This window comes from Sturnira hondurensis, unplaced genomic scaffold (assembly GCF_014824575.4).
Source record: "Sturnira hondurensis isolate 20B ecotype Veracruz unplaced genomic scaffold, ASM1482457v3 Scaffold0005563, whole genome shotgun sequence".
Lineage (NCBI taxonomy): Eukaryota > Metazoa > Chordata > Mammalia > Chiroptera > Phyllostomidae > Sturnira > Sturnira hondurensis.
In genome coordinates, this window is record NW_028078194.1 from 3,642,390 (window position 1) to 3,670,272 (window position 27,883).

At 36.2% G+C, this 27,883-nt stretch overlaps 1 protein-coding gene and 1 pseudogene across 5 annotated transcripts in view; both read left to right on the forward strand.

The window, feature by feature from the left end:
- BTAF1 (B-TFIID TATA-box binding protein associated factor 1) overlaps positions 1 to 27,883 on the forward strand; it is a 110,425-nt gene that overhangs the window by 65,590 nt on the left and 16,952 nt on the right. For all 5 annotated transcript variants that reach the window (XM_037047338.1, XM_037047339.1, XM_037047340.1 and 2 more), the window contains 13 exons: positions 272 to 421; positions 722 to 864; positions 1,125 to 1,299; positions 2,765 to 2,968; positions 11,624 to 12,050; positions 13,113 to 13,303; positions 15,021 to 15,174; positions 15,576 to 15,685; positions 16,963 to 17,164; positions 21,826 to 21,974; positions 26,398 to 26,550; positions 26,712 to 26,833; positions 27,169 to 27,336. In XM_037047338.1, coding sequence (XP_036903233.1) covers positions 272 to 421; positions 722 to 864; positions 1,125 to 1,299; positions 2,765 to 2,968; positions 11,624 to 12,050; positions 13,113 to 13,303; positions 15,021 to 15,174; positions 15,576 to 15,685; positions 16,963 to 17,164; positions 21,826 to 21,974; positions 26,398 to 26,550; positions 26,712 to 26,833; positions 27,169 to 27,336 — 2,348 coding nt within the window. The remainder of the gene's footprint in view (positions 1 to 271; positions 422 to 721; positions 865 to 1,124; positions 1,300 to 2,764; positions 2,969 to 11,623; positions 12,051 to 13,112; positions 13,304 to 15,020; positions 15,175 to 15,575; positions 15,686 to 16,962; positions 17,165 to 21,825; positions 21,975 to 26,397; positions 26,551 to 26,711; positions 26,834 to 27,168; positions 27,337 to 27,883) is intronic.
- On the forward strand, positions 21,336 to 21,452 carry LOC118988030 (uncharacterized; annotated as a pseudogene).

Below are 27,883 nucleotides of genomic sequence, written 5' to 3' on the forward strand. Positions count from 1 at the left end.
TTTAAATGACATTCATAAAATACTGAATAAAATTCTTTGTATTCCTTTTCTTTTTAACTTTCTCTTTTATTACATTATTTCTCTTTTAGTATACAGACCTACTTAAAAAAATCCCTGTATTTTAAAAATAGGCCTCTATATTGAATTTTAAAATTAATCTGTATGCTATTTCTGAATTAATTTTCTCAATTCAGTATCTCTAAAAATAAGTTAGGCTTTATTAGTCCTTACTAGAAAAATTTCACTTTCATGTTCCCCTTTCACTCTGTAGGTTTGGATGGAATTGCTGAGCAAGGCTTCAGTTCAGTATGTAGTAGCAGCTGCTTGTCCATGGATGGGTGCATGGCTTTGTTTAATGATGCAGCCTTCACATTTACCTATTGATTTAAATATGTTGCTGGAAGTAAAGGCTAGAACCAAGGTAGGTGAAGCAGGACACACTTTATTTATATGTTCAGTTCATAATTATTAATATGGTAACCATATATGAAATCTGTATTAAGTGTGACTTTATTTAACTTAAAGAATAAGTATTAGGATCTTGACAAAATGCATAGTAATTTTTTTCTAGTAAAATGTTGTGAAAAGAACTGTATTTTACTGAGATTATAACAAATAAGAATATTTTTGATGTTGCTATTTATTAAACTTTAATGATTAATCTTTAATTATTGCATTTTGGTGAGGTTTTTGTTTTTGTTTTTTTTCTTATTTCCTTTAGGAGAAAACAGGTGGTAAGATACGCCAAAGCCAAAGCCAGAGTAAAGAAGTACTGCAGGAGTACATTGCAGGTGCAGACACCATCATGGAAGACCCTGCCACCAGGGATTTTGTGGTTATGCGAGCCAGAATGATGGCAGCCAAGTGAGTGTACATAAATTCAAAAGTCACTTAACCCAGGGATGCCTCTAGTGTGTCTATCAGTTCTTCCTCATCACACTAGTTACAAAGTAGGAAAAAATTAATGTGTAAGAAAACTTCTAATTTTTGGAAGTTTTTGATAGGGCTTATATATTTTTATGAAGATTGGAGTTATGTCTTCTTGAGACAAGTTATAGCTTCAGTAGGCATAACTATAACCTCAGGTAGCTTCTATAGTCACTTCTTTTTTTTCTCCTTTTTAGGTTGTTAGGAGCACTTTGTTGCTGTATTTGTGATCCAAGTGTGAATGTTGTAACCCAAGAAATTAAACCAGCTGAATCCCTTGGCCAGTTACTACTCTTCCATTTGAACTCCAAATCTGCCTTACAGAGAATTAGTGTTGCTTTGGTAATCTGTGAATGGGCTGCTTTACAAAAGGTAAGCTTTTACCCAAAAAGTAATGAAGGTGTCACATTAAGTAAACTAATTTTCATTAGTTGTTAGGATCATTTTCATTATATTTTATAAACAGAAAAGCTAATGTTTTCTTTCTCTAAAAATCCAGCAGTTATAGAAAAGTATCCCAGATTATATTGAAACATTGTTTCTCATTTGCCTTTAACCCTGGACTTTTTTCTTAGAGCCCCAGTCTTATAAACCTGAGACTTACTAGTTATGCCTATACTTAATATTTGGTCTTGATTCTACAATCTATTAAGAAATGTCCTTTCTAAAAATACATGTATGCGTAGAAGTAGTCCATAAACTATTGGTCATTCATTCCTTTATATTTCTCTCAGATATCACTGAAAACTACGAAAAATAAGAGGCTTTGAATACTAGAGATCCACTTATATGAGTAGTCTAGCAAGGGCAGAATTTTTGGTCACAGAAAGAAGAATCTCAACATTTAAGCCAAAATCTTTATGTTTCCAAATAATCCATGCCCTTGCAGCACCTTTAACTTCTAGTAAGATGCATGATTTTGTGTTAAGACTTGCTTCTGTAAATTAAAGAAACTTCCTGCTGGCTTTGTTTATTCCATTGGCTGGAATTCTGGAAATTTAACTGTCTGCACTTGCTGTGAGAGTTGCTTATTACTGCCTCTTAGCAGTTTGTCAAAGTTGTGTCTAAAAGTAATTGAGCTGTGCTCTATTGCAACTGAGACCCTAGCTTTGCTTCTGAAAAGAAGCGAGGCTCCTCTGTTTTTAGTCAGGACTCGGTGTGCTGGAGAGGCAGTGATGCTGTGTTTTTGTGCCTCTCAGACTCAGCAGCAAGTGTTGACAGTTCGGTTTCTGGACCCTCACAGAGCTTCTCTGGACTTACTCTGTGAAGCCCAGGCTGATCACCCAGATCCCACAGAACCCCTCATGGCTCATCACTGAGGCCATTCCACCTCTGGTTGGGACAGGCAACAACCAGAGAGAGTGGGAAGGGTTAGTTAAATTTGGGGGCAGGTAAGTAGCTTTTAAATTATATATCCATTTCTACAGTATAGCATGTGAAACTATGGGTTCAACTATTAAGAAATCTAATATTGAGTTTTTAAATAACATTTTAGTGCATGCTAAGTGTTCTTATGACTGATTATTTTAAAGTTATGATTTTAAATATATATGTAAACTTGGAATAAATTTAGAGTAAAATAACAGTGATTAGTTGGAAAATGTAATGGAATTTTAATAGTTCCATGTGCATGTTCTATATCATTCATATTGAAATTTTAGAGAAGTTTGGTCGTGACACCTTTTTTTCTGTGCAACTAACTATGTTGTTATAGGAGATAACAGAACATAAGTTCAACATTAGTAGGAATTTAGAACTTGGTAGTTTGCAACTAAAGATTTATGCATCTCTAGAATTATGTTTATTTGCTCTGAATATTTGTTGTCTTGTATTTTAGGAGTGTAAAGCTGTTACGCTAGCTGTGCAGCCACGTTTACTTGATATCCTTTCAGAACATTTATATTATGATGAAATTGCCGTCCCATTCACACGAATGCAGAATGAATGTAAACAGCTTATTTCATCATTAGCTGATGCACATATTGAAGTTGGTAGTAGAGTAAACAACAATGTTTTTACAATAGATCAAGCTAATGACCTGGTGAGTAAAGAAGTAACTTTCTTAATTTTAGATAGAGTATAAAATAAAGATTAGAAACTTGTCATGTTTACCACGAAGCACTCACTAATTTGTTGACTCTGTCTGAGGCTGGGTTTCCTGCCATCCCTTTAGAAAGTTATTTCATTGTATTGACTTCTTGAAGTAAGGGTATAGGGAATGAATTTTTTTTTAAATCTCAGATTCTGGCAAGCTAATGTGCTTCTACAAGGACAGCTATTACATTTTTCGTTATTTCTGTCTTTTGCTTAAGACTGGCAGAGTATAGGGAAAAACTGCTTTTATCAGTTCCTATTTCTCCTTCCCCTCACCATTTATAATGAAAATATTCAAACATAAAATATAAGAAAATTACACAGTGAACATTACATATATGTACTCACCAACAGGATTCCACAGTTAACATTTATCACATATATATATGCAACTAACTACCCGTACTCTATCTAATCAACAATCCAGCTTAATTTTTTGGTGCATTTTTAACGTGCAGATATCAGTACACTTCGGCATGTACATCATTAACTAAAATTCATATCTTAAATGGACCGTTTGATGAATGTTAACAAATGCATATATCTCTGAAACCCAAATCCACGTCAAGATATAGTCAGTATTGTCACCACTTCCTTGTCATCCCTGCCTCTCCCTGCCCTCAAGTAACCATTGTTACGATTTTTTTGTCACCATAGGTTTACTATTGTTTACTTTAGAATCTCATATAAATGGAATCATATAATCTCTGCTGATTGGGATAAGGATTTTTTTCAGCATGATATTTTGAAAAATCATCCATGTTGTTATATGTATCAATAATTCTTTTTTATTATTACCAAGTATTTCATTGTATAAATACACCACAATTAGATTAAGCCCTTCTTCTATTGAACACTTGGGTTGTTCCAATTTTTTGACTGTTGTGAACAGAGCTGCTATAAACTCTTGCATAAGTCTTTGTAGATAGTGCATTTTCATATTTCTTGGGTAAATACATAGTAGAATTGCAGGGTAGTAGAATAGGTGCTTATTTAATTTTATCAAAAGTAGCAAACCTTTTTCCAAAGTGTCTATACCATTTCTTCTAACCAATATGTGAGAATTCTTGTTCAACATCATCACTATAATTTGATGTAGTCATTCCTTTTAATTTTTGCCATTTTGGTAGTTGTGTGATAGTGTCATTTGGGTCTCATTTTTGTATTTCTTTGATGACTAGTGTGTTCAGCACTTTTTTATGCCTTTGTGGTCACTTGTAGGTCTTTCTGAAGTGTCTTTTTAAATATTTTGTCTGTTTTTAGGTTGCCTTTATTGTTGAGTTACAGGAGTTTTCATACAATATGTTGTAGATACCAATCCTTTGTCACATACATGCTTTCTGAATATTTTCTCCCAGTGGGTGGCTTGCCTTTTTGTTTTCTTTTTTAAAAATATATTTTATTGATTATGCCATTACAGTTGTCCCATTTACCCCCTTCACTCCCCTCCACCCCCTCTCCCACCCACATTCCCCCTTTAGTTCATGTCCATGTGTCGTACTTGTAAGTTCTTTAGCTTCTACATTTCCCATACTATTCTTACCCTCCCCTATTTTCTACTTACTGTTTATGCTACTTATTCTCTGAACCTTTTCCCCCTTTCTCTTCCTACCACTTCCCTGTTGGTAACCCTCCATGTGATCTCCATTTCTGTGCTTCTCTTCCTGTTCTAGTTGTTTGCTTAGTTTGCTTTTGTTTTTGTTTTAGGTATGGTTGTTAATAACTGTGACTTTGCTGTCATTTTACTGTACATCTTTTTTATCTTCTTTTTCTTAGATAAGTCCCTTTAACATTTCATATAATAAGGGCTTGGTGATAATGAACTCCTTGAACTTGACCTTATCTGGGAAGCACTTTATCTGTCCTTCCATTCTAAATGAAAGCTTTGCTGGATAGCACAATCTTGGATGTAGGTCCTTGCATTTCCTGACTTGGAATACTTCTTTCCAGCCCCTTCTTGCCTGTAAGGTCTCTTTTGAGAAATCAGCTGACAGTCTGATGGGACCGTCTTTGTAGGTAACTATCTCTTTATCTCTTGCTGCTTCTAGGATTCTCTCCTTCATTTTCATCTTGGGTAATGTAATGATGATGTGCCTTGATAAAGGAACACGAGGAAGGTGTTCCTCTGTGAGTATGCCTTGTTTGGAACTTTCTGAGCTTCCTGGACTTCCTGGAAGTCTATTTCCTTTGTCAGATTGGGGAAGTTCTCCTTTATTATTTGTTCATATAAGTTTTCCACTTGTTGCTGTTCCTCTTCCCCTTCTGGTACCCCTATAATTCGGATGTTGAAACATTTAAAGATGTCCTGGAGGTTCCTAAGCCTCTCCTCATTTTTTTTGAATTCTTGTTTCTTCATTCTTTTCTGGTTGGGTGTTTCTTCCTTCTGGTCCACTCCACTGATTTTAGTCCCAGTTTCCTTCACATCACTACTGGTTCCCTGTACATTTTCCTTTATTTCACTTAGCATAGCCTTTATTTTTTCATCTAATTTGCAACCAAATTCAACCAATTCTGTGAACATCCTGATTACCAGTGTTTTGAACTGTGCATCTGATAGGTTGTCTACCTCTTCATCACTTAGTTGTATTTCTTCTGGAGCTTTGACTTGTTCTTTTGTTTGGACCTTTTTTTTTTTTTTTTGTCTTGATGTACCTGTTATGTAGTCAGGGGTGGAGGCTTAGGTATTCACCAGGGTGGGGTAACCCAGTCACTGGGTTGTGATGCCGTATGTGGGGCAGGGGTCTGAGAGGGAACAATGATGCTTGCCCTGCTCTCTGCCAGAGTTCAGTCCCTTCTGCTGCTTCCCCCAAGCATATTGGACCCTTCTAGCTCTGATTCCCGTGTGGGTCATTTTGTGTACCTTCTAGGTCCCTTTGGGTCTTTCCAATGAACTCTTCTCTGAGGCTGGTAGTCTCTCCTGGCACCTCAACCCCCACCGATGTTTTCAGTTGGTGTTTGGAGGCTTTATTTCCCTGCACTGGGACCCTGGGTTGTGTGGTCTGTCTCACTCCGGTTTTGCCTGGTTTATCTGCGCGCGAATGTGGGACCACTAGATCCACCAACTGTCTTGTGCACTGCGCCCCTCCACAATCCGCTGCCTCGCTCAGTCCTCCTGCTGCTGCCTGTGTACCTGGGTCTGCCAGCCACAGCTTTTTTTGCCACCACCCTATTCTGCCCCTCCTACCCGTCTGGATGAATGTGTCTACTTTAATTCCTTGCCTGTAGGACTTCTATACAGTTCAGTTTTCTGTTAGTACTGGTTGTTTTTTGTTTCTAAATTTTTGTTGTCCTTCTTTTGGTTTTGCAAGGAGGCACAGTGTGTCTGTCCACCTACACCTCCATCTTGTCCAGAAGTTCCTTTTAATTTTCTTAATGGTGTCTTTAGATGAGCAGATATTTTTATTTTGATGAAGTCTAATTTATCAGTGTTTTATGATTATTGTGTTCCGTGATCTACTAAGGTATCATTTCTAAGTGGTGAAGGTATTCGTATACATTTTCTTTTAAAGCTTTGTGGTTTTAGCTTATATGTTTAGATTTTCATTCATATTGAATGTGTAGTGTGAGGAAGAGTTTGAATTTTGTTTGTTTTTCATCAAGTTATCCAGTTTTTCCATTTTTTCCCAGCATCCTTTCCCCCATTGAATTGCTCTGGCACTTTGGTCAAAAATTTATTGAAGTGTGGTTCTCTGTCTGGGCTCTACTTGTTCAATCTACTTGTCTCTCCTTATGCTATCACCAGTGTCGGTTATTATAGCTTTTTGTATGTAGTAAGTATACTTTGAGGTCAGTTGGATAGTGTAAATGAGTGTTCCCGTTTTCTGTTTTTTTTACTTAGAGGATTAGAAACTGAGCCACTTCACTTGTGTTCATCCCTATGAAATAGCAGTCTTCATTTCTTTTCCCCCTTTCTAATTAAAAAGTAATATAGTTGATTTTTTTTGTTCTTACCAGTGAGAGAAATCTAAAATTGTTCATTTTTTCTGTGTTCTTTTATGAAGTTTTTTTTTTAAGATTGTATTGATCTTTAAAGGGGAAGAGAAGGAGAGAGGGAGAGAAACATCAGTGCACAGTTGCCTCTCGTGCATCCCCGCTGGGAACTGGCCTGCAACCCAGGCATGTGCCCCGACCGGAATCGAACTGCGATCCCTTGGTTTGCAGGCCAATCCACTGAGCTACACCAGCCAGGGCTATAAAGTTTTTCTGTTTTTTTCTGTAATTCCTTTTTTCGTGTTCCTTTTTTTTTTCTTGCCTGGAATGAAATATCAAAATTTTTTTGTGGTCTGGGTTCCTATTTTGCTATCTCTGGCAACTTTACTTTTTTTTTTTTAAGATTTTATTTATTAATCCTAAGAGGGGAAAGGAAGGAGAGAAGGAGAAAAATATCAGTGTATGGTTGCTTCTCATGAGTCCCCTGCTGGGAACTGGCCTGCAACCCAGGCATGTGCCCTGACTGGGAATTGAATTGCGATCGTGTGGTTCACAAGCCTGTGCTCAATCCACTGAGCTACACCAGCCAGGCAACTTTACTTTTTAAAAAGGCTTTTGTTGTTGAGACTTCTTACTCACTAGTGAAATCACTGTTCTGTTCCATCAACTTTTTTAGTTTGATTGCTTTATTAGTTCAGCTGCTTTGACCTGGGATATCAGACTCTGTGGAAGAGTATTGAAGAAAGGGAAATTTTATTTTATTTTATCTTTCCTTTTTTAAGAAAAGATTTTTATTTTATTTTTAGGGAGAGGAGAAAGGAGGGAGGGAGAGAGGGAAAGTACCATCAGTGTGTGGTTGCCTCTTGCACCCCTCCAGCTGGGGACCTGGTCCAAAACCCAGCCATGTGCCCTGACTGAGAATTGAACTTTCAACCCTATGGTTCGCAGGCTGGCACTTGAATCCACAGAGCCACACCAGCTAAGGCTTTCGGTTAGTTTTATGAAATGCAATGTCTAACCCCTTTTTTCTCGGAAAAATAAATGCAGTGACTTGAAGTTGAGAATATGGATACCACCTCTCTCACACACACAATCACTCTTAGACTGTAAAGATTCCTCACCCACCTTTTAGCCAGCATGTATACAGTACTGTGTGGTAAGGTACACCAAAGGTGGGCTCCAGACCTAGGCTCCATCTTTCTTATTGGTCGCAAAGGCCAATCTGTTTTTTATAACAATGCTACAGTTGAAACTAGTTTCTCCTCTTCTCCCAAACTAAGTCATTCCATTCAACACTTACCAAAGACAGAAAAGAAGCCTCTCCTGGGAAGAGATAATTTCTTTTTTTTAAGCAAGTAAATCCATCGTTTTTTTTGTCTTCCAAGATGGCCAGCGTTATGGTTTTCTGTAAAGTTAGTGCTTACTTAGCTCACTAACAACGTTGCTGTTGGCAACTGCAGGTGCAGCTGCGGCTGTGGCTAGATTTTCACTGTGGTGTGCCTTCAAGCCTCACTCATCCTGTCTTTCCCAAACTTTCAGCATGCATGCACACTTCTCACTTCTGGGTGGTTTTTTTTTTAAAGATTGGAGATTTTTAGTCGGGTGGTCTTAGGTTATCATCCCAGTGGTAATAGATCAACCTTGGTTCTTCAGTTCCCTCAATTTTTTGTTGCCCTCATAGCAAGTGTTTTGCTTTGTTAGTCTTTGATCTTCGGCTTTCAGTTAACAGTTCATAGGTCTTTGGCCTAGCTTCTACTATTTTCAGTAGATCAAGGGAAGGGAAATTTTAAAACTTTAATCTTGGCCTTGGCTGAGACTTCCTACCCTCTGTATCTTTCATCGAATCCGTGTTTTTTTCAGATATAGGTGTTTCTTTATGGTCTCTCTTTGTCTCTCACCATTCTCATAATTTAGTTTGTGTCCATGTAGCATATGCTCTCTTCTCTTGATCTTTTTTATGTTCTTATATTAGGCATTTTTACTTGGATATCTCACTGTCGCTCCAAATTAACACAACTATAAACTGGGTTGTTTTTTTTTAAATAGAAAAATGCCACTTTTATCCACACTCAGAAATTTTGTTAACATTTCCTTGAAAAAAGTCTCATATATTTACCCTTTCTTGGTTTCCATCACTACAACTTAGTCAAAGGACTTATATGACTAGATCCTGACATTATCTCTTAGCCTCCAGGCAGCCCCTGGTTCGTTTCATTCTGTATGCTGTGCCAGGTGGTAAAATCCTCTAGTGCCACTCTGAATGCATCCCTCCCCTGCTTAGAAACAGTATTTTCTTTTTTCTTGATTTTAGTTCTTTTTTTTTCTCGTTACTTTCAGCACCTGCTTTAAATTTCTCATCTCTTTTCTCTTCATTATTTATTAGGCATCCTCCACTTAAACTTAGTTTTCCTCTTGCAGAAAAATAGACTACACTCACTTTCTGGGTCTCACTTGTTCTCACTTCTTTGCTTGAGCTCCTAGTTCCTTTGCCAGGAGTTTCCTACTTCAACCTTCTGTTCTCACGCCAAGTTCATCTCTTGACATTCCTCCATCTGTGCCCTGTGCTCAGGACATGATAAGCTGTTTCCAATTCCTTAGACAAATGTCCCACTTTCCACTTCCTAACTCACTATTTGCCAAGGTGTCCCTACAACTGTTCTCTTTATTTTATTATTTTATCTATTTTATTGTTGTTCAAGTACAGTTTCCTGTCTTACTCCCATCCCATCCCACTCCCCAGCCCTCCCCACCTCCCTCCCATTTCCACCCCACCTTGTTTTTGTCCATGTGTCATTTATACTTGTTTCTGCAAACCCTTCCCCTTTTCCCCTGAAATTCCCTCCCCTCTCCCCTCTGGTTACTCCTCCTTTAAAAATCGAGCACAGGTGTTAATTTCCTGGCAGGCCTCCACTGATCTTGTCACCAAGAAAGAGTTCTGCAACTCATGCACCCACAGCAATTTACACTTACCTCAGTTATATTTTATGTCATCTGAAATGTTTTCTTATATATCTGTCTCTCATAAGTCTGTGCATTTTTGGAATGTATGAAGACATCTTTTAGTATTACTCAATAAATATTAGTTGAACAAAGGAATTCGAGGTAATTGGAAAACTTTTCTTCATTTGTCTAGACAGAAGCATAGTGTATTTATGACAGTGTTTTCAAACTTCTAGCAGTGAAACCCTGTTTCAAATAAATTTTATACAGACCTTGAATAAATAAAACAGACAGTGGTATGTGGTCATGTTCCTTTGCAGTGAACAAATTGACATCAAGCAGATAAAGCTCACTTTTAAGTCTTTGGTAGTATTTTATAATAATAAAAGAAAGTTTTGTGTGCCTATTTTGATTTTCATAATAAGGGGCCAGCAGTATCAGCCTTGCCCATAATGGGATTAATCATTTCTAGGTATGAAAAATTAGGTTCTCCATTAAAAAAATTTTAGGTTTTTCAGTGTCACAGGCTTTTCTGACCCATATTGAGCAGACTGGCTCTATTTATGGGACCTCTTTATGATTACAGTTACCTGTCAAACAAGAGACTGTTTTTGTTATATAAGCCATTACCCAATCTTTACATGGTAATTAAAAAGCATACTCACATAAAAATATGTTCATAAATATTTGTAGCAATATTATTCATAATGGCTAAAAGGTGGGAGCAACTCAAATGTCCATGAACTAATGGATGGATAAATACAATGTAGTATATCCATGTATTGGTATATTAGTTGGCAAAAAAGGGAATGAAGTACTCATACATGCTACAACATTGGTGAATCATGAAAGCATTATACTAAATAAAAGAAACTAGTCACTACAGATTACATGTTGTATTAGCCCAATCATATGAGATGTCCAGAATGGGCAAATCTATAAAGATAGAAAGTGGGTAAATGGTTACGTAAGGCTAGGAAGAGATGAGGAATGATTGCTAATAGGTATGAGTTTTATATTGGCGATGATGAAAATGTTCTAAAATTGTGGCAGTGTTTACACAGCTCTAAATATAATCAAAACCAATGAATTGTGTTGTATGTGAATTATATGTGAATAATATGGTTAAAAACAGTCTTGTAAGTGGGGTTTATGAAGTGGTCTAATGCCACACTCTTAGACCGTGGCAGTTCTTGACAATTAAAGAATTAATGACGATCATACCATTCTCCCCCCACCCCATTATTTGAACATTTTTACTAAAGGGAAGCCAGAGAAATAATGAAAATAATCCAGTTAGCAACAGTTACCCTAAAAGTTTTTGAGTTGAGAAGAATATTTTTTCCTAAGAGGAAGTTTGTGAGTTTTGCTATTCCTTAGTTAACAGTTAGTTTATATTTGCTTAGAGCTTTCTTATTTGACTAAAGTACTGTGGGGATGTTGAGTGTGATTTTCTCTCAAACTTATTAGATATATTTAAGGGATAGCTAATTTTTTTTTTTCTCAAGAGACTGTCTTTCTTAAAGAATATAATGCTAATTTTAAGTGAGATTAAAATAAAATGTAGTTGGAACTTTTAGAAATTTATTTAGTTTATGGAATACTAAAATAATACTAGATATTGAGAAACTTAAAATTGAAACAGAAAGCTTGTGTGTGCCCTTAAGGAGTTTATGAGCCACTTTGGGGTTGATGTCATTAATGATTTGATTTTCTTTTCTTTTTTTAATAGGTCACTACTGTTTTTAATGAAGTCACATCATCTTTTGAGTTAAATCTTCAAGTGTCACAGCAGTTAGATAGTAAACGACAGCAGGTCCAAATGACAATTACAGAGACCAACCAGGAGTGGCAAGTGTTGCAGTTGAGAGTACATACTTTTGCTGCATGTGCAGTTGTGAGCTTGCAGCAGCTTCCAGAGAAACTAAATCCTATCATAAAACCTTTAATGGAGACCATTAAAAAGGAAGAAAATACACTCGTGCAAAACTATGCGGCTCAGTCCATAGCCAGACTACTCCAGCAGTGCACAACGAGGACACCCTGTCCCAATTCAAAAATTGTTAGAAACCTTTGTAGCTCGCTTTGTGTGGACCCCTATCTAACTCCTTGTGTTACATGTCCAGTACCAACACAAAGTGGCCAGGAAAATTCCAAAGGTATATATCTAAACCTTCATTTGGGGTAGAAGAGGAATTGACCATTTAAATATGTTTTCATTTACTTATAAGTACAATTTAAGCACACATCCCATTTATGTTAGAGCTTGTCCCATTTTAAGAGAACTTGCACATGCTGCTAATCAAATCACAACCCTCTAAACTCAAATCAGCTTTTCATAAAAGGCCTGATATATAAGATGACTGAAATCTGAGATGGGTGTTAACCCTTACCTTCCATTTCAAGATCATCATTATAGGGTTTACTGTGAACGGGGTAGAAAACTTAGTAATATCAAATGTTAAATGAAAGTTCTTCAACTCTGGTTTCTCAAATTTGTTATGTTTATGAAATAAGTGAATTCTATTACCTTTAGCAAATAACCCTTAACCAACTTTTCTGTTTCATCTGGAGAATTTATATGAAAAATAAGAACTGCTCTCTCTAGGCTAGTCTCAAAGGTCGATGTTTCTTCACAACCCTTAGTCCTATATGATTTATTTATTGTACTCAAAAGACAATAGACTTACAACTTGGGTACAATATATGTGTTGAAAATACTTTTGAGTGAATTGGAAGAGGAACATGGTGGACACCTGGAATATCAACATTGTAAAAAAGGGATAGGGTGACCCTAGTCCCCTCCCCAAACCTCAGTGTTATAAGGGACAGCAGTACTGTCAGTGTTGCTGAGTCCGTGATAACTATGGATATTTCTTATAGAGAACTTGCTTGCAGTGTTTTCTTACTGTTTATACCTAGGAACATATATTTTTAAAAATATAGTTGAAGGCATAATTATTCTTCCATATGATAGCTCTTACTACATGGTCCTACAACTTTGATTGTATCAAGTATGAACTTATGCAGATATTAAAACATTTAACTTAATGTTCTAAATTATTGACAGTTTTATTACCCTTTCATTATCTAAAGGAGATGTTCTTGGCCTATAAAAATTGAGGCTTCAAAGACATAGATTTAAAATATGTTGTTTTTGAGCAGGAAGTATTTGGTCATATATTGTGCATAAAAGTTTATTTAACTTTTTTCCTTATTAGGATCCAACTCTGAAAAAGATGGAATGCACCATACTGTCACCAAGCACAGAGGTATAATCACACTCTACAGGCATCAGAAAGCTGCCTTTGCTATCACAAGTAGGCGAGGTCCTACCCCCAAAGCAGTGAAGGCTCAAATAGCAGATCTTCCTGCAGGAAGTAGTGGAAATATCCTTGTAGAACTTGATGAGGTAAGTAGTTTTTTCTTTGAATACTGTGTTGTTGGGGTTTTTTTTTTAAGATTTTATTTATTTGTTTTTAGAGAGAGGAGAAGGGAAGGGAGAAAGAGAGGGTGAGAAATGTTGATTAGTTGCCTCTCAAATGTGCTCCAACCAGGGACTGAACTGACAGCCCAGGCATGTGCCCTGACCAGGAATCAAACTGGTGACCTTTAGCTTTGTGGGATGCCGCCCAACCAGCGAGCCTCACCAGTTGGGCTGAGCACTCTGGTGTTTAAACAGATGGCTTTCAGAGTGAGAGCTAAACTGTTCATTGTCACATCAGCTTTTAGAATTGTATTTTTATACTTTTTAAGTAAAAGAACTGGGATTAAAATATTTTGGAATACTTCAACAAAATGATCAAGAAAAACTTCAAACTTCTTCAGATTTCTCATGCCTCAAATTTTTGTCAGCTTAATTTTGATTATCTTTCCCTAGGCAAGAAACACTCTTGGTACATAAGTCATTCATAAGTATAAACTAATTCACTCCTAGAGCACTGACTGGAGATGTTAAATAGCAATGAAAGCTGATTTTGCTCAGTACTGTCAGTGTTAGGAATTATTTGTAATACTCAGAGCATAAGTTTAAGTGTCAAAGAATTGTCACCTATCTCCCTTTTAGTCAACCTGAAATTTATTAAATGTGTGTTGTGAGGTAGGGACCTAAATTTATTCTCCCCTGTGAATAGCCAGTTATCCCACTATTGAATCCTTTCCTCACTGATTCGTAATGGTATCTGTGTTACATATCATGCTTTAGTGTATACAGTATGAAGATCTATTTGGGGTTTCTATTCTGTTTAATCAGTCTACTTATTCTATAGTAAATATTCTTCAAAGATGATAAAAGTGGGTTTTAAAAATATTACAGCAACATTACCAACAGTGGAAGGAATGCTCTAGAGCTCTTTTGGTTGCAAGTTATAGGAACTTAACTGAGTTCAGCAGTAAACTGTCAGTGCTACAAGACATATATTTAATATATTTTTATAAAATATAGGTGTATTTTAAGTTTTAAAATCAAAACTTAGCTTATTGTCTGTGTTTCTTTTAAAATATTCTATGAATGAAGGCTTTTTCATTAATTATATTCTTCTTCCTATAATAACAAGTAAAAAATTTATTGTGGTTTTTATACATATACCTGTATGGGTTGCATAGTTCTTCCACTTGAAAATAATTTATAAAATATGTATCCTTCTGGGGAAACAGTTTTTTGTATTTAATTATAGTAAAATTATTGCTAGGTAGAGGTTATTAATCTTACGTAGATTAAATAGATGCTCGTGTTCTCTCCCTTAAGCAAGTATGAATAAGGGCAGATCATTTTATCTCATAATTTTCTGTCTAGAGGATATGTTTCTTTGGGGTAGGGAGAAAACAAAAATTAAACAGGTCAGTTAGGATTGTCTCTAGAAACAGCACATATTCTTCTATTCTTATTCCTAACCCAAAGCAGTACTTGATTTTGGACATTAAAAAAATTTAGTTTGGAATTTATGCCACTGTAAATTTAATTATTGAGAAATATGTATAATTGTGATAAATATATTCAGTAATTACTTAATTGGTTAATGGTAAGTAACACTATATTCTTAGATGTTACTTTTATAGTCTCTTCCTAAAATTTCAAATGCATTATACTTTTTTCTGAAATTCATTTTTTCAACAACATTTAATTTTAGGCCCAGAAACCTTACCTGGTACAACGAAGAGGAGCTGAATTTGCCTTGACAACTATAGTGAAGTATTTTGGAGGTGAAATGGCAGTGAAGTTGCCACATCTCTGGGAAGCTATGGTTGGGCCATTGAGAAACACAATCGATATAAATAATTTTGGTGTGTACATGTTTTTCTTGGTTGGGTTTTTAAGACATCAATATATATTTATTACATATATATTATAAAGTTAAAAATGCTAATACTTGTTTATCTCAGACTTAATGGTAAGCTTTAAAATGGAAGGTTAGTAAAAGTTATTTTAATTTTGCCTTTTTTATTTTTATTTCTTCTATTACATATTTAGAAAGATATTTGAAATGGATCATTATATTGAACTTTTTTAGTTGCTTTAAGTGTACCTCAGCACTTAAATTAAAGGCATGGCATTTTCACACTAAAAAAAGCAAAATAGACTGTCCCCAGGGTAGTTGGGAAGGTGCTACGTTTTTTTTGTGGGCTCTAGGTTTTGTAAACTTATTTTCAAGATGATATGCACTTAAATCAATATATTTTAATAGATGGAAAGTCTCTCCTGGAAAAGGGAGATGGCCCTGCTCAAGAATTGGTGAATTCTCTGCAAGTTTTTGAAATAGCAGCAGCGTCAATGGATTCTGAGCTTCATCCCTTGGTAATTAACTAATGCAAAGTGTAGTTTTTTCTGTTAAAACAAGTGGTTTTATAAAAGAGTCTTATGGCTTGAAAAATGCAACTTTGATGTCATCCCTAGCAATTCCATTTTATTTTGTAGGGTATATCTAGATTCCTTCCTTACTGACAGCATAACTTTTCTGGGATTTGAGGCAGAGTTGAGTGCATAAATGATAGAAAAATCCACTCTGGGACCTTTGAATATAGAGCAGTAGGGACAGGTCTCTGATGCCAGAGATGCTGATTATAAACCGAAAAGAAAGCTGTGACCCTATTTGTTTGTACCATCTTAATATAGATTTAAGAAAGGAAGGTCACAGATAATAAAATGTCTTCCTAAGATATGTGTAAAGGTAGAAGGAAGTTATCTGAACGAGATGAAACTAGTCAGTGGCAAAGCTAGAACACTGATTTGTGTTTTTTGACTATTAAAATATTACTTACAAAAAATTGGGGCAGAAGGAGGAAGACTAAGAGAATTAATTATCTGGCTTCTCCATATAAAATGTATCATTTTTTCCCTACATAGCTGAAATATGAAGCTCTCTGAAATTTATAGGGTTTTAAATCCAGTTCTCTGTAGCTAATATAAAAGGGAGAATCTAGGGGAGAGTAGAAAAGAATAAACTTTTTCTGTTTAGACAGTAATAAAGTATGTTCTTTCACTTGTTAAATTTCTCTGATTTATCATTAGTAAAGAAGGACAGAATCCATCCACAAAAAATCTGCATTCACCTGAATTGTAAGGCTAGTGTGTGTGCAGGTATTTGGCTCTCACCAACACTAATCCTGCAGCATACGTTTAATAATGAGATATATCATGCCAATATGGTTTAACGCTATATGATAAGCCAGGAAGTCAGAGTGGAAAATACACTTATCAAATTGTGGTGCCTACAGCAAAATCAGGATCACTCAACCTAGTGAATAAAAAGTATGTACTTAAATCCAAGCTACCAGATTTGAAAGGAACTGATGATATGTGGTATCATTTTCTTAGCCTCAGTAGGAGAGTCTTGCCAAGTACCTTTTGGTGTGTTCTCTGTTAATTCTGGAAAGAATTGTGTGTTCCCTAATACCTAAAAGGATACTGAGCAGGGAAGTTCTGCACCTTTCGAAGAGTTAATGATGCCTTATTTTGGATTAATTTTTTATTGAGGATGCTTTGACAGTAATGTTTTGAGGTAATTGGAGGTATACTTTAAACAGTAGATTACCCGGTGAGTATTCTGATTGTCTTAAACTTTCCGTTTTTAGTTGGTACAGCATTTGCCTCATCTTTATATGTGCCTCCAGTACCCCAGCACTGCAGTGAGACACCTGGCTTCTCGTTGTGTGGGGGTCATGAGCAAAATAGCTACTATGGAAACAATGAATATTTTTTTGGAGAAGGTTCTTCCATGGCTGGGAGCAATTGATGACAATATCAAGCAAGAGGGTGCAATTGAAGCACTTGCCTGTATCCTTTATCCTTTTTTGTTTTGACAAACTATTCATCAGTTATATTCATTTTATTTAAGGATGACTAAAATAAAATTGATTTGTTCAAATATGTACATAAAATATGTTCAAATAATCTGCCTTATTCCAAAAAAGAAAACTACTTTTTATATTTTATTTTGAAGTAATTTTTTTATATTATAAATACATTAAAGGATATTTATATTCTGTAATGGAAGTTTTTACACAAAAAGTTTGAAGAATTGCTACTTAAGGAAATATTTTTAATGGGCAAAAATAATTTTATATACTGTATGAACTATCTAGTAATTGACTTCATTTATAATTAATCTCTTATTAATATTAATCAGATACACCGTGGCTGGTGTGGCTAGTGGATTTAGCAACAGCCTGCAGACTGGAAGGTCCCCAGTTTGATTCCTGGTTGGAGCACATGCCTGGGTTGCAGGCCAGGTCCCCAGTTGGGGGTGTGAGAGGCAGCTCGTTGATGTTTCTCCTGCACAATAGTGTCGCTTTTCTTTATCCCTTCCTTCCCCTCTCTCTAAAAAAATAAAGACATACATACATACATACATACGTACATACATTAATCTAATACTATATAGCTAGTCCTTGGGGCGGGGGTACAAAAAACCCCCAGAATTTCTTTATAAAAAGTTGTGTATTCTTACATGTTTAAACTTTAAGTCATCTTCAAAGTACTTTCCATTTGAGGCAATAAATCTATTGAGACTTTTTTTTAGAATGCTCAAAGTAGTTTTTGAACTCACTGATTTTGATGCCTTTTAGTGCTTCTTTTGTTTTTTGTTTCACCTCTTCCACATTGGCAAAACATTCCCTTTGAGTACTTTTTTCATCTGAAGAAACAAAATAATGTTGCTTGGGGCAGGATGAGGTGAATAGGAAGGGTCGGGTATGGGGGTAATGCTGTTTTTTCTCAGAAACTACCAACACTCAGTGCAGTGTGGGCAGGTGTGCTCATAAATCACCCACCATGAAATGGGCAGATGTGTTGAAAAAGTCTAAAAACAATTCACTGTAGCCGAATGCAGCCTCTCACAACAACACCAGCTGTTGCTACAGATGGGTTCCTAGAACACTCTCCTAGCAGGAAAAGCCTGTACAACAAGGGGCCTACCTTCCAGATAACAATTTTTTTTTAATTTCTTGTCATATTAAAAAACATTGTTTCCTGAGTTGGTTCATTAATTGTATGCAATATGACTACATTTACTAAATTACTAGTAATATATAGGCAAGCTATTTGCTAAAAGGGTCTGGCATCCACTTACAATCTTTAACATGAGGTAATTGAAGCATATTTCTTTTTTAAAAAATATATTTATTGATTATACTATTACAGTTGTCCCAATTTTCCCCCCTTTGCCCCTTTCCACCCAGCACCCCCCCACTTCCTCAAGCAAACCTTGCACCATTGTTCATGTCAGTGGGTCATGCATATAAGTTCTTCAGCTATTCCCTTTCCTATACTGTATTTTATATCCCAATAACTATTCTGTATCTACCTATTTGTACTTCCTAATACCTCCACCCCTTCCCAGAACTCTTCGCCTCTGGCAACCATCAAAACATTGTTTTGCGTATCTATACATCTGTTTCTGTTCTGCTTCTTTGTTTAGTTTATATTTGAGGTTTGATTGTTAATATCTGTTTATTGCCATTATATTGTTCATAGTTTTGGTCTTAAATAAGTCCCTTTAACATTTCATATAATAGTGGTTTGGTAATGATGAATTCCTTTAGCTTTTTCTCTTCTGAGTTCTTTATCTGCCCTTCAATTCTAAATGATAGCTTTGTTGGGTAGAGTAATCTTGGTTGCAGGTTCTTGCTTTTCATAATTTTGAATATTTCTTGCCATTCCGTTCTAGCCTACAAAATTTATTTTGAGAAATCAGCTGACAGTATTATGGGAACTCTCTGTACGTAACTAACTGCTTTTCTCTTGCTTTTAGATTCTCTCTAAAATTTTTTTATTTATTTTGAGAGAGGGAGCAAGGGAGGAAGAAGGGGAAAAAAACATCAATGTGTAGTTGCCTCTCATGTGTCAACAACTGGGGGTCAACCCTCAATCTAGGCATGTGCCCTGATTGGGAATGGAACCGGCAACCTTTTGGTTTATAGTCTGGCACTTAATCGACTGAGTCACACCAGCCAGAACAAGATTCTCTCTTTATCTTTAACCTGGCATTTTAATCATGAAATGTCCTAATGTGGGCTTCTTTGCATCCATCTTGTTTGGGACTCTGTTCGTCCCTCTATTCTTTATGGACTTGTCTATTTCCTTTACCAAATTAGTAAAGTTTTCTTTCAATATTTTTTCAAATAGGTTTCCAATTGTTGCTCTTCTTCTTCTGGCACCCCTATGATGCAAGTGTTGGTATGCTTGAGGTTGTCCCAGAGGCTCCTTATACTATCCTAATTTGGGGGGATTATTTTTTCTTCCTCCTGTTCTGATTAGGTGGTTTTTTTCTTCCTTATGTTCCAAATCATTGATTTGATTCTCTACTTCATCCACTCTACTGTTGTTTTTCTGCAAATTGTTCTTTATTTCAATTAGTATATCCTTCAGTTTTAAATGGATCTTTTTTATGCTGATGAGATACTCACTAAGTTCCTTGAGCATCCTTATCAGTGTTTTGAACTCTGCCTCTGAGATATTATCTCCCTTTGGTTTAGTTCTTTTTCTGGGTTTTTGATCTGTTCTTTCATTTGAGCCATGTTTCTTTGTTTTCTTATTTTGGAAGCCTTTCTGTATTTCTGTGTATTAGGTAGAGCTGCTACTACTCCCTGTCTTGGTAGCATTGCCTAATGTAGTAGGTGTCCTGTAGGGTCAGGTGGTACAGCCTCCCCTATCACCCAAGTTGGGTACTCAAGGTGAGCTCTCTGTCTAGGCTGAGTACACCCTCCTCTTATAGTTGAGCCTTAATTGCTGTTGACAGGTCAGTGGGAGGGATTTATTCAGGCTATTCAGCTGTAAGAACTGGCTGTGACCACTGACCACCAGCTTCCCTCTGTGGAAGATCAGCTGTGCAGAGTAGAACAAAGCAGGACTTATTTCAGCAGGGCTCTGGTGCCCACTGAGTCCACCCCTTGGGTGTGTTGCTTGTGGAGGTGGTTGGGTGGTGGTACTCTGACGTGATCTGTAGCTGTCTAATGGGTGTACAGGCTATGGGGCTTTTCTGGGAGGTATGGCCCAAGGTCAGCAACTGCCTATATTCTGTCTAGGGTCACTTGGCATAAGCTATAAAACAATATGCAAATGGCTGCTACTTGTGCTGGGCTTGGTGATGCCCAAGCATGGCTAGGTTGTGAACCAAAGCCAGCTGCTTCTACTGCCAGGCCTGGAGCCACTTAGCAAGAGGTACAGGGGCTACTGAGACCAGCTGCTGCTTGTTTGAGAGGATGAGTCTAAGTCTGTCCATGTGACATTACAGAGGAACTGTTTGGAAATCCAGCACTTTTCCAGTGACTCAATCTCACTGTTTTTACAGCTAGAAGTTAGGGGCACTTATTTTTTTGGTTCTGGAACCCTAGGCTGAGGGGCCTAGTGTGGGGCTGGGATCCCTAACCCCCAAGATAATCCTTCCAATTTTTTTCCACCACACGTGGGTGTGGGACCATACCATTTCACCACTCTGCCTCTCCACCCTTCCTAGCAGTCTGGATGGATGTGGTTTCTTCTTTAATTCCTCAATTGTAGGACTACCATTCAGCTTGATTTTTGATGGTTCTGAGTGATGGTTCTATAGTTTAGTTGTAATTTTGATGTGGTTGTGTGAGGCTGCGAGGCCTGTTTACCTGGCTGCCATCTTGGAGAATATCCATGAAAGAAGTTTCTAAGAGCAGGAGAGAGGGGTTCAAGGAGAAAATCAGACCAGGAGAAAATCAGGTTCCAAAATGCTGAAGATTACAGGAGAACTGAACTTACTTGTCCTGCTCTGTCCAGTTTTCCAGTTTATGATTGTCATGATTTTGGTGTGAATTTTGGAATTAGAGTGTTGCGTTCCCTGCGTGTGATTTAACTCATTTTATTTTGGTATTGGTAGTCTAGAAACGTATAGGAATAGAAAAAATCTTATTTGTAAAACTTTTTCCAGCTTGCCTTAGATGAAAACATGATTTTATAGTCTTTCTTTAAAAAATATTTTATCATTTCTCAGCCTTTTGGCTAAGATCAAGTTTATAGTACCTGTTCTTATCAGTTTAAAAAATATTTATTATTTTTAGAGAGAGGGGAAGGCAATGAGAAAGGGAGAGGAACATCAATGTGCAAGAGATACATTGATCAGTTGCCTCTTGCAAGCCCCCAACTGGGGACATGTCTCACAAACCAGGCATGTGTGCCCCGACTGGGGCTTGAACCTGTGACCTTTGGTTCGCAGGCCAGCACTGAATCCACTGAGCCACACCAGCAATGGCTTTATGGTCTTAATCATGGGAAATTACATGATGTTTACAAAAGAGCAGCAGTGTTCAAATGCCGTTATAAGTGAATCACAGACATTGAGGGATAGTCTAGTTCCTCAAAACACAGATGAGAAAATGAGGAACTGTTTTAGAATATACAATCTTGGTGTATCAGTGTGTGAAAACAGCTACCTCAGAACCACATGGAAATTTCCTTAATAACTTACTCAGGTGTAATGGAACAATTGGATGTTGGTATTGTTCCATATATTGTCCTTTTGGTTGTGCCTGTGTTGGGAAGAATGAGTGATCAGACAGACAGTGTAAGATTCATGGCTACGCAGTGCTTTGCAACGCTAATTAGACTCATGCCACTTGAGGTAAGTGGAAGATACTTGGCTTACAGACTTAATATTTTTTATAACTTCACAATAATTATAATTCTTTTTAAAGAATGTCAGCTTTTCAAAAATAGTGTTGAATATGTTTGTTATAAGCATTAAGAAATTTATATGTCAGTGGGTAAACTTTTTAAAATAAGGTTTTAAGTAAAACTATGATTCGTTCATTGATACTGTTCTGGAAATAGAATTGTTTCTAAGTATCCTTATAACACCTATTAAAGATTCTGTGCTGACGTTTACATGAAAGGTAAATTTGAGAGATGGTAATTGAAAATGTAAAGCAATTGAAGTCCCTGTGGAAGTATGGAGAAAGCAGACTAGAAGGGCTGAAGTTGGAGTATATTTTGGAGTATATTCATGAAGCAGAAGTAACATATGTGGCCAATACAGGATGTAGTGGCTTAAAGCAAAGCAAGATCCAGAACCCTGCCACCAAGCCTCTTAAAATATTTTGGTGGGATTTTTGTATTTCAGGAAATGAGTAGATGTACAGTTCCTGTTATATTATATAAGGTCTGCCCGGTAAGAGTCCAACCACTGTTAACATAACAAGAATGGTTTGTGCTCTGTTAATGTAATCTGGCCACCAAGGACAGTGGACTGGATGTAATTGCATGTGTGAACAATGACAACTTCACTGTACTTCTCAGTGAGGACAGTAGATGTTTTTGAGTGAGCATATATACGGTGTGACCATAACATTCAAAATGACTGAGGAGAGCAATGAATCTCTATCATATTGTGCATTAAGCTTGAACATTCCTCCCTGGAAACTATTTGGATGATTCAGAAGCCTGCAGCTATGGGCAACTGGTGATTGGCAGCTTCATCACAATGCACCCACTCACACATCACATCTTATGCAGTTTTTGGTGAAACATCAAATCACCCAGATGACTCAGCCCCCCCATACAGCCCAGATTTGATGCTCTGTGACTTTAGGCTTTTCCCCAAACTAAAATCACCTTTGAAAGGGAAGAGATTTCAGGAAGAGATTCAGGAAAATACAACTGGTTCAAGTGCAGCTGGTGGTAACCAGGAGAACTGTGTGAGGTGCCAGTGTGCCTACTTTGAAGGGGACTGAGGCATCACTTTCCTATATACGTTTTTTGTATCATCTCTTTTTCATATTACATAGCTGGATACTTTCTGGATAGACCTTATTTATCAAGACATGTATCTCAGAACTGTTTGGAAATTTTTAAAATAACTCAGGTGTAATGGAACAGCTGGATGTCAGTGTTCCATATATTGTGTATCAGTACTTTCTTTGTATGGTTGAATAGTACTCCATTGTATAGACATACACCTTTTATTTATCCATTCAGCAGTTGATAGACATTTGGATTGTTACTGCCTTCTGGCTATTATAAGTAACACTACTTATAATATTTTTCAGTAGTACTCTAATATTTTTGTATTTGTATGTCTTTGTGTGGATGTATGCTTTCATTTCTTTTGAGTAGATCGTTATCCAGGAATGGAATTACTGGGTCATATGATGTTTAAATTTTTAAGAAACTGCCAAATCATTTTCCAAAGTAACTACCATTTTACATTCATACCAGCAAAGTGTGAGCATGAGTTAGATAGCCTCTTTTAAAAGAAGTTTGGCTGTATCTGAAAGATGAAAATTCCCATATCAATGACCCAGCAAATCCATCATAGTTACTGTATTTTGCCATGTATAATGTGTGCTGTTTTGCCCAAATTTTTGAGGGAAAATAAGGATGTGTACTATACATAGGCATAATGATTACATACCATGGATATAATAATCCCATGTATAATGCACACAAAAATGTTGGATGCGCATTATACATGGGAGCACATTTTCATTGTATATGGCAAAATACAGTGAGGAAGATAATCATAGGAAGGATTCCTGTGAATCCTGTACAGTATTAGGTTCTTGGGCTTAGGTTTTCATTGTTAAGAAAAGGATCTTGCCCTTGCTCAGTGGATTGAGCACAGGCCTATGAAGTAAGGGGTCACCGGTTCCATTCCCAATCAGGGCACATGCCTGGATTGCAGGTTGACCCCCAGTTGTTGACACATGAGAGGCAACCACACATTGATGTTTCTCTGCCACTCTTTCTCCTTCCCTTCCCCTCTCTTTAAAGATAAATAAATAAAATATTTTAAAAAAAGAAAAAAGATTTCATTATATGATTTTATCTTAAAAACTCCATGAGGATAATTGTTGGAAGATTTCATTATTTCTTTGTGAAGTAGTGCACAGAAAGGCCTTGTTGTGATCACTATTGTGGTATTGGATGTCCTAAAATGTTAGTTCCTATCTTACTGAAGTTAATTCTGAAACCTTTTAAAATGTAACATGCAGTCATTTTTAAGACTCAGTATTTTAAGACACACCTCACTCCACCAATACTGTTTCTGGTGTTATATGGGACTTCATTTTAATTGAATTTAGTTGAAATTCTGTCCCCAGAGTTTTACATTTCTTAGAGACAGCATAGGGCATCAGTTCTTACAATTCTTGGTCTGAGGACTTCCTTACACTCTTAAAAAATTTTTTTAATCCTCACTTGATATGTTTTTATTTTATTGATTTTAGAGAGGAAGGAAGAGGGAGTGGGGAAGAGAGAGAGAGAAACATCAATTGGTTGCCTATATGTGCCCTGACCAGGGATTGAACCCACAACCTAGGTATGTACCCTGGTTGGGAATGAAAACCCATAACCTTTTTGGTGTATGGGACAATGCTCCAACCATGTGAGCCACCTGGCCAGGGCTACAGTCTTAAAAACTGAAGAACCCAAAGAGCTGTTGTTTATCATGTATTCTGTAATAGAAAATAAAACTGATAAATGTGAAAGGATTTATTGATTTATTTAAATAATAAACCATTAGATGTTACCATACTTAACATTTTTAATGAAAAGTAACTATTTTCTAAAACAAAAATAAGTTAGTAGAAAAATCATTATTTGACATTTTGCAAATCTCTTTTATTCCTGAAGTAGTGTAGATGGCTGGATTCTTATATTTCCTTGGGCATTTAGTCTGTTGCAGTATTTTCCTTGTATTGAGGTATACAAGGAAAGCTGGCCTCATAGAGATAGGTAGTTGGAAAAATGAGCAATATTTTGGCCACTTTTCCAAATAATATTGGATATTCTTTTATCTGATAGCATATCAGAACTCAAAAAAAGAAAGCTTGTTAAATTTATTTGCATTGCAAAATCTAAACACTATCAATGAATGTGTAATTTTTCTTTAAAATTAATTGGTTAATATTACACTTTTGAGTAGATTTTTTTGCCCATACATACTTTATAATATATATCAGTCATTTGGAAAGTATTGATTCGCTGTATTTTGTAAAAGTTTTAAAGGTTGGTATATTTCACCATATTGGAGCAAAAAAAAATCAAATTAACGTCTCCAACAGAAAATTCCTTTTAAGTATTGGGAAGCTGTCATGTTCACAGTGCTCTTAGTTTTTCCTGACAGCTTGAATTTTGTCATTGGCAACAAGTTATGTCAGTTGTTTTCCTTGAACTGACAAATTTATCTTTGAGAAAATGCCAGCCAAATACCCAACTCAGAATAACAATAGTTTATCAGTCAAGTAAAATATTGTTCTTTGAAAAATGGCTAAGTCAACTCACAGTTTAAGCAAACTCACGAGTGCTTTTTCCTCAACATATGAAGCAGAAGTGTTTTATATGTTCTGCACATCTTACTGCATAGAATGTTGAAAATGTGCATTCAGGGTTGAGGTTTAATAAAATTATTTTTACTACTTCAAGGACATTCTTAAATGAAACCACCTTTTTAAAAATACTGGTGTGTGACTGAGAAATACAGAGACTAGTGGTATATTTGGTGCCTTTGCCTTGATTCTTTCTGATGCTCAAGGAGTTTTGCCCATTAGTACTTTTATATCATCAGTGCAAATGTCAACACAGTGAAAAAAGTAAACAGTGTCTTTCATTTTGAAATAGTTTTGACCTCAGTGACCCTTTGAAAAGGTCATGGGGATCCTAAGGGGTCTGCAGCCCACATTTTGAGAACCCGTAAACTGGGACATCATAACACGAAAATTAAGAACCTCCAGTAACAGTATTTCACTAAAAACAAACTGTGACTTTAGTTTCCTGTTTATCAAGTAATGCACTGTGTGGGAAAAATTAAGCTGTAGTTGTGTTTTTTAAAATGCTTCAGATGTGTTTGTTTAGTAGTCTCATTGTAGTATTTTGATACCTGCCAAATTCATTAAACTCTGTCTTCCAGTTTTTAAAATGATACTATTTTTGAATTACCTTTTCTCTGCATTTGTATTTTGATAAGGCTTTAAATTATTGCATAATGTAATGATGAAAAAAATATTTATGAGCGAACAGTTTTAATACACTGTAAAAAATCATTTTAGGCAGGCATTCCAGACCCTCCAAATATGTCAGAAGAATTAATCCAATTGAAAGCCAAGGAGCGACACTTTTTGGAGCAATTGTTAGATGGGAAGAAATTAGAAAATTACAAAATTCCTGTACCAATCAATGCTGAACTGAGAAAATATCAGCAGGTAAAAGTTATACTTACCTTCTAAAATATAAATAGTGACTATTCCTTTCAAATGTACCTAAAAAAAGTGTTAAAATTTTAGTAAAATTTTGTGGTTATTATCTCATACCCATTTATTTCTCTTATGGCTATAAAAATAATTTTTCTCTTTGAACATTTCAGGATGGTGTGAACTGGTTAGCATTTCTTAATAAGTATAAACTTCATGGAATTCTATGTGATGACATGGGTTTAGGAAAAACTTTACAGTCCATCTGCATTTTAGCAGGAGATCATTGTCACAGGTAATTTTAAATGTTATTTTGAAAGAAGGCTTTCAGCCCTGTCTGGTGTGGCTCAGTGGATTGAGCACTGTCCTGAATCAAAAGGTCACTGGTTCAGTTCCCAGTCAGGGCACATGCATGGATTGTTGGCCAGGCCTCCATTTGGGGGCATTTGCGAGGCAACCAGTCAATGCATCTCTGGCACATTGATGTTTCTTTCTCTCACTTTCTTCCTCTCTTCCCCTTATTTCTAAAGGTAAATAAATAAAATCTTAAAATATAAAAATAAAAGAAGGCTTCCAGATGCTGAGAAATGTAAACAAGCTGGTTAATGTATTATTTTGTTTGTTTTAAAGGGCACAGGAATATGCAAAATCAAAATTGGCAGAATGTATGCCACTTCCTTCCTTGGTGGTTTGTCCACCAACATTAACAGGTCACTGGGTGGATGAAGTAGGTAAATTTTGCTCCAGAGAATATCTCAATCCATTGCACTATACTGGACCTCCTACTGAAAGAGTAAGGTAAGAACTGTATAACAAAAAAAATCTTAATGTTTTGCTTTAAATGGTTTGGAAGAATAAAATTTATTGAGGGTGAATTTAGTTAGCTTTGTTGTCAAACATAGAACCTTATTTAAGAAAGGTGAGTGTACATACATTTTAAAGATAATATATGAGTCTCACTCATGAAATTTAAGGACTTTACCCAAAACACTAATTCAAAAGAATATGTGTATCCTATTTTCATTGTTATTTCCAATAGCCAAGATATGGAAGCAACCCAAGTGCCCATCAATAGATAGTAGATAAAGTGGAATATTAGCCATAAAAAAAAGGAATGAAATCTTATCATTTGTGACATCATGAATGAACCTAGGTAGTGTTATGCAGAGAGAAATAAGTCAGTCATAGTAAGACAAATACCATATGATTTCACTTACATGTGGAATGTAAAGAAAATAAACAAATAAAACTGAAACAGATTCATAGATAGAACAGATTGGTTGCCAGAAGGGAAGAAGTTGGGGGACAGAGTGAAAAAGTGAAGGGATGTAAAGTATGGAATAGT